This window comes from Zootoca vivipara, chromosome 8, assembly GCF_963506605.1.
Source record: "Zootoca vivipara chromosome 8, rZooViv1.1, whole genome shotgun sequence".
In the NCBI taxonomy this organism is placed as follows: Eukaryota; Metazoa; Chordata; class Lepidosauria; order Squamata; family Lacertidae; genus Zootoca; species Zootoca vivipara.
The window spans coordinates 45,571,520-45,592,449 of NC_083283.1; the positions used below are offsets into that span (position 1 = coordinate 45,571,520).

At 39.4% G+C, this 20,930-nt stretch overlaps 2 protein-coding genes across 2 annotated transcripts in view; both read right to left on the reverse strand.

Moving 5' to 3' along the window:
- Positions 1–20,930, reverse strand: part of LOC132592550 (uncharacterized) — a 254,823-nt gene that overhangs the window by 155,462 nt on the left and 78,431 nt on the right. The gene's annotated exons all lie outside the window — the stretch shown is intronic.
- THOC1 (THO complex subunit 1) lies at positions 3,876–19,704 on the reverse strand. The gene is made up of 21 exons (XM_035125079.2): positions 19,607–19,704; positions 17,683–17,756; positions 17,524–17,584; positions 16,842–16,908; positions 16,020–16,138; positions 15,259–15,307; positions 14,333–14,428; positions 13,916–13,998; positions 13,434–13,507; positions 12,483–12,591; positions 12,061–12,192; positions 11,656–11,756; positions 11,272–11,338; positions 11,005–11,055; positions 10,323–10,393; positions 9,103–9,201; positions 8,016–8,081; positions 6,849–6,932; positions 6,536–6,683; positions 5,792–5,870; positions 3,876–4,269 (listed from the first exon to the last, which is right to left on the reverse strand). The coding sequence occupies exons 1-21, from the start codon at positions 19,655–19,657 to the stop codon at positions 3,974–3,976; spliced, it is 1,977 nt and encodes a 658-aa protein (XP_034980970.2). The 5' UTR covers positions 19,658–19,704; the 3' UTR covers positions 3,876–3,973.

Here is a 20,930-nt window from a genome sequence, read left to right on the forward strand (position 1 = left end):
GTCTTTTCCAAGGATTCTTCTCTTCTCATGAGGTGGCCAAAGTATTGGAGCCTCAGCTTCACGATCTGTCCTTCCAGGGAGCACTCAGGGCTGATTTCCTTAAGAATAGATAGGTTTGATCTTCTAGCAGTCCATGGGACTCTCAAGAGTCTCCTCCAGCACCATAATTCAAAAGCATCAATTCTTCGACGATCAGCCTTCTTTATGGTCCAGCTCTCACTTCCATACATCACTACTGGGAAAACCATAGCTTTAACTATACGGACCTTTGTCGGCAAAGTGATGTCTCTGCTTTTTAAGATGCTGTCTAGGTTTGTCATTGCTTTTCTCCCAAGAAGCAGGCGTCTTTTAATTTCGTGACTGCTGTCACCATCTGCAGTGATCAAGGAGCCCAAGAAAGTAAAATCTCTCACTGCCTCCATTTCTTCCCCTTCTATTTGCCAGGAGGTGATGGGACCAGTGGCCATGATCTTGGTTTTTTTGATGTTGAGCTTCAGACCATATTTTGCGCTCTCCTCTTTCACCCTCATTAAAAGGTTCTTTAATTCCTCCTCGCTTTCTGCCATCAAGGTTGTGTCATCTGCATATCTGAGGTTGTTGATATTTCTTCCGGCAATCTTAATTCCGGCTTGGGATTCATCTAGTCCAGCCTTTCGCATGATGAATTCTGCATATAAGTTAAATAAGCAGGGAGACAATATACAACCTTGTCGTACTCCTTTCCCAATTTTGAACCAATCAGTTGTTCCATATCCAGTTCTAACTGTAGCTTCTTGTCCCACATAGAGATTTCTCAGGAGACAGATGAGGTGATCAGGCACTCCCATTTCTTTAAGAACTTGCCATAGTTTGCTGTGGTCGACACAGTCAAAGGCTTTTGCATAGTCAATGAAGCAGAAGTAGACGTTTTTCTGGAACTCTCTAGCTTTCTCCATAATCCAGCGTATGTTTGCTATTTGGTCTCTGGTTCCTCTGCCCTTTCGAAATCCAGCTTGCACTTCTGGGAGTTCTCGGTCCACATACTGCCTAAGCCTGCCTTGTAGAATTTTAAGCATAACCTTGCTAGCGTGTGAAATGAGCGCAATTGTGCGGTAGTTGGAGCATTCTTTGGCACTGCCCTTCTTTGGAATTGGGATGTAGACTGATCTTCTCCAATCCTCTGGCCATTGCTGAGTTTTCCAAACTTGCTGGCATATTGGGTGTAGCACCTTAACAGCATCATCTTTTAAAATTTTAAATAGTTCAGCTGGAATATCATCACTTCCACTGGCCTTGTTATTAGCAATGCTTTCTAAGGCCCATTTGACTTCACTCTCCAAGATGTCTGGCTCAAGGTCAGCAACCACACTACCTGGGGTGTATGAGACCTCCATATCTTTCTGGTATAATTCCTCTGTGTATTCTTGCCACCTCTTCTTGATGTCTTCTGCTTCTGTTAGGTCCTTACCACTTTTGTCCTTGATTATGGTAATCTTTGTACGAAATGTTCCTTTCATATCTCCAATTTTCTTGAACAGATCTCTGGTTTTCCCCATTCTATTGTTTTCCTCTATTTCTTTGCATTGCTCATTTAAGAAGACCCTCTTGTCTCTCCTTGCTGTTTTTTGGAAATCTGCATTCAGTTTCCTGTATCTTTCCCTATCTCCCTTGCATTTTGCTTGCCTCCTCTCCTCCGCTATTTGTAAGGCCTCGTTGGATAGCCATTTTGCTTTCTTGCATTTCCTTTTCCTTGGGATGGTTTTCGTTGCTGCCTCCTGTATAATGTTACGAGCCTCCATCCATAGTTCTTCAGGCACTCTGTCCACCAAATCTAAATCCTTAAACCTGTTCCTCACTTCCACTGTGTATTCATAAGGGATTTGATTCAGATTGTATCTTACTGGCCCAGTGCTTTTTCCTACTTTCTTCAGTTTAAGCTGGAATTTTGCTATAAGAAGCTGATGATCTGAGTTACAGTCAGCTCCAGGTCTTGTTTTTGCTGACTGTATAGAGCTTCTCCATCTTTGGCTGCAGAGAATATAATCAATCTGATTTCGATGCTGCCCATTTGGTGATATCCATGTGTAGAGTCGTCTCTTGTGTTGTTGGAAGAGAGTGTTTGTGATGACCAGCTTGTTCTCTTGACAGAACTCTATTAGCCTTTGCCCTGCTTCATTTTGAACTCCAAGGCCAAACTTGCCAGTTGTTCCTTTTATCTCTTGATTCCCTACTTTAGCATTCCAATCCCCTGTAATGAGAAGAACATCCTTCTTTGGTGTCATTTCTAGAAGTTGTTGTAGGTCTTCATAGAATTGGTCAATTTCACTTTCTTCAGCACTGGTAGTTGGTGCATAAACTTGGATTACTGTGATGTTAAAAGGTCTGCCTTGGATTCGTATCGAGATCATTCTGTCATTTTTGAGATTGCATCCCATTACAGCTTTTTCCACTCTTTTGTTGACTATGAGGGCCACTCCATTTCTGCTACAGGATTCTTGCCCACAGTAGTAGATATGATAGTCACCCGAACTGAATTCGCCCATTCCCTTCCATTTTAGTTCACTGATGCCCAGGATGTCGATATTTATTCTTGTCATCTCATTTTTGACCACATCCAGCTTACCTCCACTCATGGTTCTTACATTCCAGGTTCCTATGCAATATTTTTCTTTACAGCATCGGACTTTCCTTTCGCTTCCAGGCATATCCGCAACTGAGCGTCCTTTCGGCTTTGGCCCAGCCGCTTCATCAGCTCTGAATCTACTTGTACTTGTCCTCCGCTCTTCCTCAGTAGCATGTTGGACGCCTTCCGACCTGAGGGGCTCATCTTCCAGCGTCATAACTTTTATATGCCTGTTGTCTTTGTCCATGGAGTTTTCTTGGCAGGGATACTGGAGTGGCTTGCCAGTTCCTTCTCCAGGTGGATCACGTTTAGTCAAAACTCTCCACTATGACCTGTCCATCTTGGGTGGCCCTGCATGGCATAGCTCATAGCTTCTCTGAGTTATTCAAGCCCCTTCGCCATGACAAGGCATTGATCCATGAAGGGGACCATGTAGGACCATTGATCCATGAAGGGGACCATGTAGGACCTAGCACTCTACAAAAGCCCAAGCCAAAACTGAACATCTAGTTATAACACTGCAACAACAGGAGAGACTTCCACAACAATGAAGTACCTTAGAATGATCAGACATTTGCTGTATATAAAATAAGTCTTCAAGCGGTCGTAATTCCATGCATAAAACACTACAAGCATAGAATGATCATTCGTTAAGTTTATTAAAAAGGTATTTCCATGCCCTTTCTGTTAATAACTAACCAGAGTAATTCAGCATGCTGCTCTCGTACTGTTTTGGCTTACACTTATCAAGCCCAGCCAACAAAGCTCTCAGAGGTAGTGATAATTTTAGTCTACACATCTGAAGGGCACCAGGTTTGCAAAGAATGATCTAGAGGCAGCTTTCTCTTGTGCATGATTTCCATACAGAACTAGGGGCAAGGGCAAGGGAGAGACCAGGAAGATACCATTCTATCAGTATTATATTGGGACCAATTTGTAACACCAGTACAATTCTGTTCAGTGGTTTCCCATTTGCTATAATACTAACACAAGTTTACTCAACAGGCACCTAATTTTCACTAAAGGAAAGGATACTGTTTCACTGCTTTACAACATTTTAACCCACATGTACATTGGGGAAGAATCCCTAACCAAGAGCTATAGTTCTCCAATCTTCATAGAATTTGAGCAATTGAGGCATCTCAAATTATGTAAGGACTATTTGTGTACTATGTCCCTTCACAACCCATACTCCATGGAAAAAGTCAGTAACCTTCCTATCTGCTTTTGAACAGCATTCATTTATTCCTGGAATTTCTAGACAGAAGGTTACTTTAAAATGTTTTATTGCTTACCAAATTAAACTGATCTATCAAATGTTGGGTTGTTACTTAGCAACAACAGCTTCTTTTTCCTTGTTTAACACTTATTTTAGCTATTGTTTTCACTATCATTTGTTAGGCTTTCTGCAAGGTCATTTAATCCAGCTTTGTTCAATGCAGTAATCAGATTTTCCATTGTAGCGTGGATCCCTTCTTGGTCTTGCCAAGTCACAAGCAGCTGCTTAGCTCTCATCTTCACATCTTCACTATCTGATTCAATTTGCCTTATATCTGAGTCTTTCATTTCCAAATATGGGGCCAGAACATTCCAGTATTCCCCAAGCTTGTTAGCAAGTAACTCTATTTGTTCCCCTGTTACAAGTTTATCCCGTTGAGCATCTGGACCTAAAATCAAACAAAAAAGAATATTTAGATAATAGCATTGTATAATGCAGCACTCACCAAAGCTGTTTCTGAAAACTAACACCTTGTTAGCATTGTCCAGTTTCAGTAAAGAATTCTCATTTTACATTCATGCTTCAAGTTTTATTTAAATTCTACAGTCTTAAAATCATTTTACAGAAGTCACATATTGCATTTGTGACTATAGACAGATTGCTTGTTAGGCCTCTTATACTCACTGAAAGTGCAAACCTCAACCATGACGTTAAAGTCAATCCATGATATTAGACAGCTGTCTTAAATTACTAAACATTGAAATTGCCCAGCCGATTTGCAATTGTTTTGCAAGTTCAAAAGGAATCCCTAACTGCTCCAAAAGAAAGCTGCCTTTCCCCAATGTTAATAACTATTGTTTATTTGGTCACATTCATTTACAATATATTTCAGAAACAGCCCTCAATGAAATGAAAACTGGATGGCCAAGGAGTGGAGAAAGGTTCACATGTAGCTGGTAAAAGACATTGTCAGGAAGGGAGTATTTGAACTTTAACCAAAATGAGAGAATGCAATAGAGCAGGTAAGTAGCATAAGCAGGATTCCATTGAGGGAACTAAAACAAGGCTGACTTTTCAGTACTATTGTGTAGGGCACTGATGAATAAGCATAGAAGACTTGCATGAAATTATAGCATGAATCAGAGAGCAAACTGGATATGAAGTGATCCCATGAGGAAGGAAGACATCATGCAAATGAATTTAATCAGAAGGAACACAAAAAATACCCTGTTTCTCATATTTTAAGGCATCCCCATAAAATAAGCCATAGCAGGATTTTTAAGCATTCAAGGAATATAAGCCATACCCCGAAAATAAGACATAGTGATAGGAGCAGCAGCAATGCCGGCCGCGGCAGGAGGAGGAGGAAAAAAATAAGACATCCCTTGAAAATAAGCCATAGTGTGTTTTTTTGAGGAAAAAATAAATATAAGACGTGTCTTATAATATGAGAAACACGGTAAGCAGTCTAAAAGGTATGGAAAAGAAAGATCAAGGATATGCCAAGTTTAGGGACAGACTGATTCACAAATTTTGAGGCAGGAAATGGAACTGGAAGGATGGTCTTTGAAAACCAGCTTAAGAAGAAGAGGACAAATTCTCAAGCTAACATAGCTGATGAGTGAGTGCAACTGTTGACAAGGTGATGTTGTCTTGGAAGAACAGTTTGCACAAAGGAGCTATGATAGATGCAGAAAAAAGCTCAAGAAGAGACAGTACTTTCAAGGTCTACTCATTTAACAAGCACAGACTATCCATCAAGAAGGCCAGGGTCCAAAAAAGTATCAAGGATTAGGAGGCCCTGGTTTGTGCCTTTGTGTGGCTCTTCTTTCTGAACATGGGACAAGCATTATTACTGCTACTCAGAAGCAGCATACAGGATGAATTGGGGGAGAACGTGGGTCTGCTCACATACTCCTTTTACAACACGTGTTGAGGAAAATGGGAAAACCCCAAGAACACAGTCTTACTTTCATTGTTTTCCTTTAACAAAGCATCATTATCTTCCTCATCTTCATCCTCGCCTGTTTTAATTTCTTCAGAAGGAGGCTATAATGAGAGAACTGAATATCACTGAATGGATCTGTACTTAAAAAGAATTTGCTACATGGTGATTCCTGACCTACAAGTAGCAGAATAGAGTTTAAAAAGAGACATTTGAAATTTATAAAGAAACCATACCTTGTTTTTTATACAGATGTCTCTTCTAAAACTACTACTAAACAATAAAATGCTAAATAAAAGCTTAATATTCTTTTAAGAAACTGTAAACCAATGTTTCTATGAATTCCCATGCAAAACTACTAAGAAGACAGAAATTACATCCCATTGCAATGAAAATGAATTCTTAGTAACTGGTTCCAAAAAATAATCACTCACTCAAATTGACTTCCCAGAACTAACTAAAAGCTTCATTGTCAAGACAAATTCCTATTCTATTTTTTCCTGCATATTAAAAGGCCAAGAGAATGTCCAGCCCACAAGGCTGAACCCTTCCAAGGAAGATCATGAGACAAAAATAAAAGTAGATGTACAAAACAAAAAGGATCCTTTAAACCCAAAATTCATGTCTCCCTCCTGATGAGATTTCTTTTCACAAATACTACGGTAAGTGTTACAAATAAAGCACACAAACACAAAATCATCTGCTCACAGTTTAAGGACAGAGAGATAAAGGCATTTAAAGAGATAATCAAAGGTATTTTACTACTTACAGGTAGTTCTTTAGCTAATTTGATGACCATGTTTTCGAGGTATTCTGGTAAACTCTTGAATTGCTGATTGGTTGGCTGGAAGAAGTGGGGGCTTCTACGTGCCAATAGCCGTAGTGCTCTCCAGCCGTAGTTAGAATTATTCACAACCCTGCCATCAAAGTCACAATTAGTCTGCCATTTGGCGTCTAGGAAAAAGGAACTTGTTTCCTCAGCTTTGTTGTGCAAGCCAAACTATGTTTGAAGCAGACGAACAAATCAGTGAAACATTGATGAGAAATGTAAACGGCAATGAAAAAAGATCTGCAGTACATACTTAAACTCTTTATCAACCATGTTTTCAGGATCTGCCTGTTCAATAGCCTCTTCAAAGAACTCTTCCAATGTTGGCATATATTCTCTAGAAAACAAAAGTCAGATTTAGTGTTTAACTTTCTAGACTGCCTTCATGTTTCCACGTCTTAGTTGCAATTCCTTCAATATAAGAGTCGCCAACAATAAAATGAGGAAAAAATACTATTTTTCTACTGTCATATGCATTTATGATGTAGGTTCTGAACAGCTCAGTGAATTAAAGACTGCTCCTTTTACTGATATAGCATATCAGAATCTGTAACATGCAAAAAGTATTCCATCCATATCAAAGCATCAAGAAATACTACTATTTGTTGGCTTAAATCTGTATTTGCAATTACAGGAACAAACATTACAGGTGAAATAACTAGCAGGTGTTCTTTGTGATACCTCATGCCCTAATACCGGTAAGAATCTTACTGCAGGTCCCCTGATTATCTGTCCTCACCCTCTCTACATTTATTCATTCAAATCACTTCATGGGTCTTCTGGCTTTGAGGTTTTTAAAACTGTTTTGAGGTTTTGTTTGTTTTACAATCAAGTGGCATATAAATTCTATGAAATAAAATATGAAACAAAGAAGTAATACAGCTTTCTCCAAGAAGCAGCTCCCATATGGTCAAGCGACCTTGAAAAACTGAAAGGCACAGTAAATATAAAGTCAATTACATGACTAGGATTTGACAAAAATCATTTTTTTAAAGAAGCAATGCTCCTTTTACAATATATATACATCAACATTCCCAGGTTATAATCTGAAGGGACATAAGGCCACCATCTGACTGAAACTAAGCAGGTCTGGATCAGGTCTGGTCAGTGCCTGGATGGATGACCTAGAACAGCCATCCCCAAACTGCGGCCCTCCAGATGTTTTGGCCCCCAGTGGTTGGGGAAGATGGGGATTGTAGTCCAAAACATCTGGAGGGCCGAAGTTTGGGGATGCTTGACCTAGAAACTACCTTGGGTTCCATGGTGAACAAAACAAGGATATAAATATAATAAAATAAAGTGAGCAAACAAGCATTATTATAAAAAACTGTCATATTACTTCAGGATGTACCACTGGCCACAAGAGTTCCAACTTGTTTTATTATGGACCACCCTACCATATTATTTTTGTATGACTTACCGGGTCTCAGATTTACAAGCTTCCATGTTATCAGGGCATAAATTCCAGAGTCGAGTCAACTCTTCACTAAAATGAGAATGAAAAAGCAGGTTACTGCATTGTTATGAATTGTGTTTTGATGAGCCAGATATTTTGCAAAGAGGGGCTTCTTCAAAGTGAAAAAAATTGCATTAATTGTCTAAAACACACACACACACACACACACACACACACACACACACACACACACTAAGAGATCATATCTAACACCTTTAAATTCCTATGTAGGAAACTTCAATACACACTGTTCTGCTGTTTCTTAAATGAACACTGGCTCAGCAAGAAAGAGGCCCAAGTCTTAAGAAAAATTAAAATAGAGATAAAATGAACAGGAGATGCTGTCAACCATTATATATGGGCCTTGTTCTGTCAGCAGTCTTGGTCTGCTATAAAAGCTGTGGCCCTTTGGCCCTGCAGATATTGCTGAACTACATCTCCCATCAACCCCAGCAAGCATGGCTGAGGACGATTAGAGTTGTAGTTCAGCAACATCTGGAAGGCCAAAGGTTTCCCACACCAGCACTATATGGTGACATGAGAGAGTCTTCTTCATTGTGGGCCACAGCTGTATTTCCCCTGGAAATACAGATGGCAGAGATTTTGATGGGATTCCACTAGCATGTAAAAATGTGTGGTGCAATGCGTCAATGGCTGTTAACTAGGTTGGTAGTTTGAGCCCGCCCAGGCTAAGCTGTGGGCAGGATTCCTGCATTGCAGGAGTTGGACTCAATGACCCAACTCTACAATTCCATGATTCTATTATTTCATTTCCACAAGCGTTCAAATTAAATAAGTAAGACCCGCCACCTTGGAATTCTCATACTGCTGCACTCATTAACAATTAAATTACTTGGTTTGTTTTAATCATTGCGTTTTCTGTTTTGCTAGGATCTTTTTAATGTGATGAACAGCAGCCTAAAATGTCAGAAATAAATTTATTTATTGACATTCATAACTTAACCAAACCTCAAAATAACAGTTTTCATGTCATTGTTATTTATAAAAGATTACAGATATATAGATGACGAACTATAAAGGTTTAACATACTTCCCCATCAGAATTTTTCTGTTAGGTCCTTTCCCCAGGAAATCTTCAGGAACGGGTCTCTTTCGCACAATGAGTCTCATTGGCTTAGGATCACTTGGTCTACAGAACAAATATGCCAAGGTTAACAAGCAACATGGTGCAAAGATGTACAGTACAGCTATTATCTGTTCTACCTTGGGCAAATACAGTGGTACCTCGCAAGACGAATGCCTCACGCAACGAAAAACATTTTTATGGTGACTCGCAAGACGAATTTTTCTATGGCCGTGCTTCGCAAGATGATTTTTTCTAAAGCCACAGCACCACCTAGTGGATATACAGTGGAAATACAGTGGTGCCTTGCAAGACGACGTTTTCGCAATACGACACGGCTTGCAGAACGAATTAATTTCATCTTGCGAGGTACCACTGTAATTGTGTTTCTTTTTTATGCTAAAATGCTACCCCAAGCTCCTTAGACATTTCCCTTAGCTGTACCTGAACATCTCAAAGTAGAGGTCCGTAAAATGACAAGAACCTACCAAGCTTATGTATCATGGGTATGCAAACTAAGGCCCGGGGGCCGGATCCAGCCCAATCGCCTTCTAAATCTGGCCTGCAGATGGTCTGGGAATCAGCGTGTTTTTACATGAGTAGAATGTGTGCTTTTATTTAAAATGCATCTCTGGGTTATTTGTGGGCCCTGCCTGGTGTTTTTACATGAGTAGAATGTGTGCTTTTATTTAAAATGCATCTCTGGGTTATTTGTGGGCCCTGCCTGGTGTTTTTACATGAGTAGAATGTGTGCTTTTATTTAAAATGCATCTCTGGCCTATTTGTGGGGCATAGGAATTCGTTCATTATTTTTCAAAATATAGACTGCCCCCCACAAGGTCTGAGGGTCAGTGGCCAGCCCCCTGCTGAAAAGGTTTGCTGACTCCTGTTATGTACCCAATGTTTAATAAATTATTGTATTTTAATATTTCTGTTGGAAGCCGCCCATAGTGGCTGGGGAAACCCAGCCAGATGGGCGGGGTATAAATAATAAATTATTATTATTAGAGAGGGAAAGCTCCATGGTATGAATTTGTTTCTAAATAGTTTAATATAATACAGCACAACCTGTTTATTAGCTTGAAAATGTTATATATAAACACAGGTATAACAGGAAGATGAAGCCTTGAACCGGAATGTTGATCCAATACAATACAATCTCTAAACAACCTTTTTGAACTTCTTACCTTTCCTTCACAAAACTTGGACAACCTTCGTTTTTCCATGCATTCCAGTTCTCTTCTGTGTTTAATATGTGCTATAAAAGCAAAACCATATGAATGTGTCAGTGTGAGTTACTGTCACCTTCAGTATTAACATTTTTCATTTAAAGAAATCTGCACTATGAGCATATCAGATATCCAGGGTAGAGGTCAGAGAAATACAATCTCCGTGTTTACTTCTGACAGTGGGAAAAGGTAATCTTTGTTAATATGAGCTGGATTCAAAATTCTGTTCTATTCACAGGACACTCTTGCTAGAGGAAGAGTGTGGGAAGAAAAAAAATTGCCAATTCCCCCTTCAGCCTCCTTAGTTCAGCAAAACTCTGCTCTAGTTGAGGGACCTGCTGGAAGTGTTGCTGGTGGCACAGGGGCTGCCAGCCTTCACTTGATCACACTGCATTTCATAAATGGAAAGACCCTTCCATTCGTAGAAGGGCATATCTGGATCCAACCCCACACACTTTGTCATGGGTCCATGGCGAATATCTTGCAGTTAGAGGGGAAAGTGCCAGCAGACATTATCAGTAAGCAAACATCAGGTATAGCACTTGAAACTGTCATTTCACTGTTTTGATGCAAACCCCATTTAAGTGGATGGTACTCATCTAAAATTTTATTCAGTTCTATTTATGAAGAGGTCACTCACCTCTACCATTTTTGAGAATCTCTCTCCATCGGGAGGATTTTCTGAAAGAAGCTGTTATCAGATATCAAAGAGTTAGCCAAAGGTTGCAGCATCCAAAGTTAGGACTGCAGCTTCAGAAATATTGTAATATATTTTGGTTTCTAATCCAAAATGTGCTTCACAATCTAGATAGCTTAAGCAAACTTGATTTTTCAATTGCAACAACACAAAACAAAAACAAAAACAGACCAACTTGTACATTTATTGCTTGTAGTCTATATCACTGACCTGGTAAACTAATTTTGTAGTATCTTCTATCCACAGGGACTGCTCATCTGTCAAAATGTAGTTGGAACTAGAAAGCAAGCCACCACATATGTCAAGAAGACTGAAGTTCAGCACATTTAAGTTAGTAAGTTGAGTATGAATTATTCCCACCCCCATGGTCCCTGAAGAGCTGTTCTGGGAGGTTCATGGACCCACCAGAAATGGATGTGAGGGACTGCTGGAGGCTGCAAAGGAAAGGAAGCATTGGTGAAAATGCCCACCTCCTAGATCACAGTTCTCTCTTCCATTATGGGAAACAATAAAAAGTTTCTCCAGGGATTTTATACGAGTAAAAATAAAGCATCTAAAAAACAAATTAGTTCCAATTTAATAATACTACCCTACCTTTTAAATTTCACCTGTCCCTTTAGATACTGAAATAATATTAAATACTGCAATAGGATGTGTCGGCGGAAGTTGCTGTCACTCAGCTGTAAATCCATTAACTGAAAGAAAAGATGCAGAGATGGGACAGAAAGCCTCCTGCAATGTATTTTACAACGTAGAACAGAAATACAGAGCGGGAAAAGTTAACCATGGACCCAACAATGCAGGGTGGGTTGTATCCTATATCAGTTCTACTCAAAGCAGGCCCACTGAAAATAATGATAATTTCAAAAGGTCTACTATGAATAGATCTTAGTTGAAGACCACCCAATATTCCAACTAATTATTCCCCATTGGTAAGATAACACTCCTTTGCCCATAAAAGCTAGCTTTCATGTCAGTTAAGAACAACAAACACAATACCTTCTCACTTGTAAGGAATTTAGCGAAGTAAACATGCTCCCTGCCAGCTTTCAGCTCTTCCAATTTCTTTCTCGACGCTTGGGTGTCATCCAACTTGTAGCTCTTAAAGACAGCCAGTACTTCTTCAGAGTACTTGTTTAAAATTGAAAAAAATAAAATAAAATGTAATATTTAAGGACCTGAAATTTGATATGCAAAATGCTGATCTACTGATGCTCCTTTCCAGAGTCCAACTTTAACATTTATCTACTCTGTCAAACACTATTACACAGCCTGGCGTCAGTTAATTTATCAAGGACCTACACGTCCTCCAATGATATATGCCACCATCTGTCAATACCGTTGTTTACACAGGTCAAACACAGCAGAAAGAGTACGCACAAAACAGACCGTAGAGGAGAAATAATGCCACGAAGTATTACCTTCAGAAATGTTTTCCACGAAACCTTTTCGTAACACTGCACTGGATTCCGAAAGTAATCTTGAAGTGACCAGAACTTTCTATACAGGTTGTAATCTATTGGAATGGAACTAACAAAACATTTAACATATAAACTCACACACTTCTGCTTATTCCTGAAGATACATTCATCGATCATTTAAATTTATACCCCACATGAGGTGCCCAATTAAAATGAACACAGGCAGGAAACTTTCCCAAGTTCGTGCAAAAGTTCCCTCTTCAACTCCTAGAATTAATGTGAAAGCCGTTAATGGTAAATGCCTCTCTGTAAAGCATCCCCTTTTAGAAAATGCTGTATATAACTAAATAAAGCCCATTTAGTGGCTGTGGAATGTCTCTAGTGAACGATGACATTTTTGATGAAGCAGCTACAATGTTATGAATTATCTATTTTTAAAAAATCTTGCACACCTGAAGGAAAGCATTATTTGCATCTGCTATGCTTACTAGTTCTATCCACACTTCTCGTTTGGTCCCTTAGACATGCTAGCAAAGAACTGATAATCCACTAATACAGCTCCAATTTTCAATTATCACAAAACAGTGGCAGAAGACACTCTTGCAACCATGTAAGTCAAAGCTAGATATATTAATGAATACCAAGCTAATCAAATTAACTGCATGATGTATATCACTAGCCACCCAGAAATATTTTTCACTCCAATACAAGTTAGTTGGATGAAACTGTTTATAAACATTATCCCGAATATATCATCATGGATAAGAGGACATGGAATCTGTGGCCCTCCAGATGTTTCCAGACTACAACTGGGACTTATGGGAGCTATAGTTCCTCAATAACTGGAGGACCAAAGGTTCCCCCACCCCTGCTCTAGCCACAGAAGATATTTCAGGCACTTTTTTTCCATTTTAGAACAAACGAATGGCTCGAATTGGTCTAAGAGCTTACCTAGTTGTAGGAGCTTCATCATCTCCCATCTCACCTTCCTCTACATCCATCCCTTCATCTCTCTCCTCAACATGCTGAAGAGAAAGAGGGCATTTAGAATTAATAACGCTGAAAAAGGCTTTGCACCAGAAAATTAGGAGATGCAGATTAAAGATTAAAATATTCTTTATCACTGGAATTCTAAGTAATTAGTAAATTACGCAAAGAGCTCAGATAGGATACAGCAATTTCTTCCACCTTGTGCCTTCTTCCCTTAAGACTCCAGTTTAGAAAAGCGCTAAAATTTGAAATCTGATACTTAAAATAAATTATCTTCACATGTATATTAGTAACAAGATTTTTCAAAAAAATGTTTGCCCTCTTTTGAGAGCTGCATGTGTATTTGTTGAGTGCATAGAAAGCAGAGTGATATTTTATGCCTTGTTCTACAGGTTTCCCACAGAATGGAAAATATAATAGAAAATAAAAAGAAGATGACCCACCTTCTGTCCAAGAGTGCTGTCTTGCTCACTGGTATTATAAACTGTGATATTTTCCAAATTAAATTGACTTTGCAAATTAAGGCCTGTAGAAAAAAGGATGCACGTTAAAAGCCAAGAACAACAGAGGAAATAATTATACCTATAACCCAATATGACATTTGTAACTCGCATATGTCAATTTGCAGAAGATATGATGTTTCCCATCAACAATAAAAAACAATCATTGTACTTTAGCTACAATTAAGCGAGACAGGAAATGCCTACCATTACCAGCTTAAGAGAGTTCCTTGGCTAAGGCAGGCTACATAACTAAACAGATTACAACCATCATAAATTAGAAAAGAACTTAAGATATGCAGCAGACTTCCATTTTTCCATTTGAGTATATTTATGTCATTATACACTAACAAATCTCACCTGATTTTTCTGAAAGTGGGAACAATCTAGCCAGGAATAGCTGGATTCTTCCACAGAATACTGTATTTTGGGATTTAGACAATCGTCTCAGGAGGTCTAAACAAAGAGATAAATATGGAGAATATTTTTTTTATCTTATCATGGCTCCAGAATTTTTATAATTTTCATGGGCAGACTGTGGTATGTTAAGGAGCTGATAAATGTCCTACAGGCAACCAACTTCTTCACTTCCCTTGCAGCAGCAGAGCGTGGCTTCCCAGCCAGGACAGGAGCACCCAAGCATGCCCAGGGACAGGGCTTGGGAGGGCAACATGAGGAAGATACAACAGGGGAAGGCCCCCACCATGCCACTGGCTGAGATTGCAGTCCTAACCCTCAGTGAGAAGCAGGCCCAAACTCACTCGGAACTACTTCTGAGTAATCATGCAGTAATTATCTGAACTTCAAATATAAACACAAAACTAATACCCTGTTCAAAGAGTTCAAACTGAAGCACATGTCTGGCTGCAACATGAAATAGTTTTTTATCTTTAATTGTGTAATAACAATAATTTATACCCCGCCCATCTGGCCAGGATTTCCTCATCCACTCTGGGCAGCTTACAGAATATCTAAAAAATTGTAGCACATCAGACATAAAAAATTTCCCAATACAGGACTGCCTTCAGATGTCTTCTAAAAGTCAGATAGTTGTTTATTTCCTTGACATCTGATGGGAGGGCGTTCCCCGGGGCGGGTGCCACTACCGGGAAGGCCCTCTGCCTGGTTCCCTGTAACTTCACTTCTTGCAGTGAGGGAACTGCGAGAAGGCCCTTGGAGGTGGACCTCAGTGTCTGGACTGTTCAAATGTAGTTGGCTTGGAGATGAGTGAAGATTCGATGAACTGCACTGAACTGGGGATGAAGTGGAGAAACAAGACTACTCACCATTGCACATTCTCAGCAAGTAATTCTTTCCTGCTGAATAAAACGTGTTCTAAAAATAAATTACCAAAAGGATGCAATCAATTAACATTTTAAGTAAGAAGGCTGGAGGTTACATAGATACTGTAAATAAATTCACTTAACTGTAGAAGAACAGGCACTTTATATCAGGCCTAGCCCAGAGCATGCTTGTAGACAACTTGCCCACAACAAGATTATGGGTGACAATCAATTATGTACATCCACTTGTGCAACAAAAAATCCACTTGGGTCACAGGACATCCTGTTTCTCTTAAACCCCTCTCCATCTCTTTGTGTGCCCCCAGAGTCTGCTACAGAGGGCTCCTCAACTCTCCAGACCAGATTTTGGTGGTATATGGGGGCCGCAGAGGAGTAGAGGAAAGGAGAAGCCCTGTGAATTCCCATTATATATTAATAGATATCTATTATTTCAGTCAGAAATGTTCTTTAAAAAAAACCACAATGCAGCAAAACAACATTAAAGTGTTTTAATCCAAAATTACACCAAACATACAATTTCAAAACAGCACACTTTAAACCTCACAGGTCAAATCCCTCCACAGGGCACAACAGTAGTGCGCAGCACCAGCTTCCAGAAAGGAATTGAAAGAATTATTGCTTCGTTCTTTTCTTTCTAAGCAACTAATGGCTTAACAAAGCTATATATCACAGGTACATATTGGAAAGCAATACAGAGATCCAAAAGTCTTCTAATAAATCTATCCTGAAACAATAATACTTACAGATTTCCATGTAGTTACATTTTTTTCCACAAAGGTGAAAATTTTATCACATTGATCCAAAGGAAGGCAATCCAAAACATCGCCCAAGAGGACAAAAGGGGTTGATGCAGTGCAGATACCTTCATGGGTCAGAATACATGTATACATTAGCTTCAGGAAATTTTAAGGCACTTGAAATTTGTTTATGTTGAAAGACTTTCCAATTCAATGTACAATCTAATCAGAATATGTTTTACTCGATTTACAGATGCAATTCTTTACATCTAAGACTGAAAAAAATAGTCTTACAGCCCAATTCTAACTCACTCTCCATATATATTTACCCAAAAGTAAGTCCCACTGTCTTCAGTAATGCTTACTTCCTAGCATATTTAGCACTGAAGCCTTAGAAAATAGTAGACTTTTAAAAGCTATTTCAGTTCAGTTGTTGTCAAATAAGAATGAAAAGCTAATAGTAATTACTAATAGAAAAATCTGGTATCAAGCCACTCAGTGTCCCTTCCTCACAGAAAAAGAAAAAAACACCCAATTGACTGCACAATGCCAGAACTTCAGTCAAACCTTTGGGAAATGTTACAAAATATTATTTAAGGAGTATTTAAAGCAGGGTTTTTAATTATGTTATTCTATTTTATTTATTTTAAGCCACCTGTAAATTTTATAAACAAGCAGGATTTTTACTTAAAGTCATGTAATTCACCATTACGATACTGACACAAAACATAATATGCCAGCCTACAGTTGTAATCACATTAAAGGAAAACAAATCAAGTAGAAATGTGAATTGTATACTTAGAGAGAGAGAAACTGTTCCACACTCACCTTCTGTGACCCCATTAATAACAAGTGATATGATAGCCAGGACATTTTCACAGGAAGCTTGGTTTATCTGAACAAATATAGTACAAGGTAATTATTAAGTGTACACAACTGAAACATTACTTTGCAGGTGAAAATCCACTTAAAAAATTCAACTTGTACACTATACTTTGTTCGAAGTTCACCAACAGCCACACCAGGACATTGTCAAGAAACAACATTAAACTGCTACAATGGCTTAGACCAGAAGTCCAAACTTCACCAGGAAGTGTTTGGACCCTCACAATGGGGTTATGACCACCACTCTCCCCACTAGGGACAAGGACCAAATCAAGGGTATGCCCTGCTCTGTGTGTTGGGTTGGTGACTATCTGGGACAGTCCTGTGGTTGCCATGGAAATCATGTGATCTTGAGCTAGCCCTGAAGCAACCTCAACATAGATGCTGCAGTTGTCCAGGACCACAGTCCAGGTTTCCTCCAACGCAACACCAAGAAATTATAGTTTTTGTTTTTTAAATAGATGAATCAAAGCATTGAACGTTCAGCTGATTTGGTGACTTCCCTTAGTGGCCATGTTTTTCCTGACATATCAGAAGTAATAGGTATTACTCATTTTTAACTCTGAAAAGAACCATACACTTTCTACTGACAGTGATATGTAGAGTTACAACAAGCAGTACTCACAATTTCTTCTTCCAGGGCAACTCTGAAAGCTTGATCCAGGGTAAACTTTTTTTCATTTTCACTACCAGAGGAGAAAAGCGTTAAGACTATTTTGCCAAAGCCTTCCATATCAACATAATTAAATACATGTTATGAAACAAAAAGCAAACTAAAGATTACCTTCCAGGTATCTGGCTGAAGGCACTCAATAAAGGTTTAATAGTTTTGTTCTTAAGTGCATCTCGAGTTGAGTTCTGAGAAGAAAAGGCAAGTGGGGAAGATTAAGTTTTTAAAGTAGTATTTCTATTCAATAATATGTGTAAATCTATATAAAAAAGGATGGTATTTAAGATGGGTAACATATGGTTCCCAGGCACAAATCAGACCTGCTTCACAAAGTTTATGTATTGGGGCCTTTTCACCAGAACCAGGGATAATAGGGATTTTATAAAGTTCCATTATTTACTTAGAATTTAATTGCTCTAGTACTTTAATTCCAAGACATGCTCATAGCACAGCCTAAACCAAAACTAGACTTGTCTAACCAGACTGACTTTACATTATTAGAATACAAGTTCAAATTATAATTGAATATATTCAATACAAGGAAAGGATTAATGACTTATGTACACTCAGACAAAAAAATATTCTTGGGTCATTCCAAATCAAGTAATCATACCTTTAATGGGTTGTGTGTTTTTTTTTTTACCTTGTGTCATTTTCTTAACATTTTGCACACTTGTTGGATCAAAACTAAGTTTAAATCTAAAATTTAAATTGTTTATCCTATCCCATTTTTGAGACAATCAGAAATAATAAATGTAAGCATAAAATGTGCCTCAAGCTTTGTGTATTCTGTACTTAAAGCTTTTAAACGCTGCAAAAATGCATGCCCTTAGCCATGCGGTTTTAAAAACAGATATGAAAATGTAACATGGTGGGTAAAGGTAAACGTAAAAGACCCCTGGACAGCTAAGTCCAGTCAAAGGTGACGATGAGATGTGGTGCTCCCATAAGCACAATCCAAACCATAGTTTCTCAGAAGAAAGCACTACATATTTAAGTATTATCTACTCTCAACTAAGTAGACTTAGGAGTGCATCCATTTATCTCTGCAAATAACAAATTTGTTTTTCGTTGAATTAGGGCCAATTCACATGATTAAACTGGAATGTTTGGAGTGCAGACTGAATAAATCCAAATAAAATCAGACTTCAATGAAATACTCATGTGACTACATTTTACCAGTGTATAACTCAATCTAAGCAAACCACCTGAAAGTGGGCTGAGTTCCACTTTAGAATTAAAGATGAGATATGAATTACAGTGATTATACTGAATGTTAAACTTGTTAAACATATATTACATTCAACTGTTATACACGTCCCTCACTACCGTAGTTGACTGTAGCATGAAACAGTGATTTGTATGAATGAGCACCACCACAGGTCCAGCAAGCTACTTCTATTAACACTCCTTTCTCCACACACCAATTGAAGGTGCAGAAACCCCATTCCCTTGGGCATCTGGCCACACTACTGGAAGCAAAATTTCGACATCTTCTCAAGGAGGACAATATCACCCTGTGGTGGGTTATCAGCAAACAGTTGTTATTGCTGTTCCATATACCCTACCCTTCCTTTCCACAACAAGGTACGGGCATTGAAAACGAAGCCAAAAACACAATTCCAAAGTGCAGAAGATATCAGCGTTAAAATGTGGTCGATACAAATGCAAATAGATTTATGTTAGAACAAACAGGTCTGCAGCCTGTGCCTTTGGGGCGTGGGAAACGGTCGGTTAGAGGGAGCTCCGTAAACACGGCGCCGCCACCGAGGGAAGCCACGTCCACCGAAAACGCTACATTTCTAAACACATTTATTGGGCAGGAAACGCCACGGAATAAGACCGGGTGTGAATGTGTCGTTTTTTCGAGCGGGGGGTGGCATGCAGAAAGTAGCATGGGCTTCTCTCTCCCCATCCATTCCGGATATAAGCGGGGACGAAAAGGGAGCTCAAACGAAAAGGAAAGGCGCCCGGGAAGCCCCAGCTCTCCGGAGTCCCCAGCGGCGGCATTCGCGCCCCAGCCCGCCTTCCCGCTCACCGTGAAACGCAGCCGCGCCTCAGGCAAGCTGAAGAGCGGCGGCGGCGACATAGCACCTCCTGGAAGACTCGGCGAACAACCGGCGTCCCGCTCGGATGACGCCATCCCTTTGCGACTGCGGAAGTCCGAAGGAAGCCGCGAGCGCCCCCTCCTGCACCGGAGGAGTCTTGAAGCGCGGAGGAAAGGAAGAGGAGGAGGAGCTGCGAGGATTCTGAACCACGTGACTGCTCTCGGCCCATTCAAGTCTATCGTCGTCCCGCCTCGTTTTGTTCTCAGTTCGTTTTGTGGTGATGGAAGTACAGTATAGCTCACTGCCTCTCCACCTTCGTTTGATCTTTCCTATTAACATGTAGTTCCTTATAATAAGCATTAGCTTTCTTATTTTCCTAAATCCAGAGTCCCAGCGTGATTGTATCCAGGGGTAAAGTGTGCTCCTCCCATAGGAATTCTATATTCAGTTCAGCTTCTGCTGAAGTTGGACCTTTTATTTAGCTTTAAAAGAAAGCATGTTTCGATGGGTGCAATATCACACACACGGGTGAAATATCAAGCCCCACATGGTGCAATTAAGAATGAGTGTGGGCTGCGGCACACTTGCACAACAAAACAAAGGAGGACATGAACCATGTGGGGGGAAATGGGTTGACCCAAGGTCACAAGTTAATTCAACTGGAAGAAAAAATAAATAAAGATGGAGCGGAGATAGTAGTGCACAAAAGAACACTAGCACCAGTTGGCTCTGTCCACATAATAAGGTTATTTCTTTAATTTGTATACTACCTTTTCAAGAAATGCTGGGTAAGTTAAGGTAAAATAAAGTACAGTATTTCCAAATCCTATCACCATGTTGGCAGGGACATGGGATTAAATGCGATCTTTCAATCTACACACATTGCATTGCATTGCATTGTAATAATTTATTGTGGTAAAAATGCTCATTGAGTTTTGGAGACTTTTTGATATAGTAACTCAATAACGACCCAATTTTCCTGCTGTGTCTTCAACAGATGTTATAAATGTGTGTTTTTAGCAGACATTGGTGCACAGTGAGTCCCAGTCTGATACTAGTGTAGGCAAGCTCTCTTACGGTGAAGAACTCTGGCGTGTTCTATTTTGTTTTGTATGAGCGACAATGCCTAGCTGTCACCTTGATTGATTCTGTGCAAATTTGTAAGAAAACCAAATAGGAAATTGTTCTTTTAGTGATACTACTGCATAGCTAGATGTTTTCATTGCCTTAACTCTCTGGAGACTGAACACTTCTTGTCACCATCTTTATAAGATAACAGCGCAGATTCACCTTTAGATAAGATCGCTCTACACT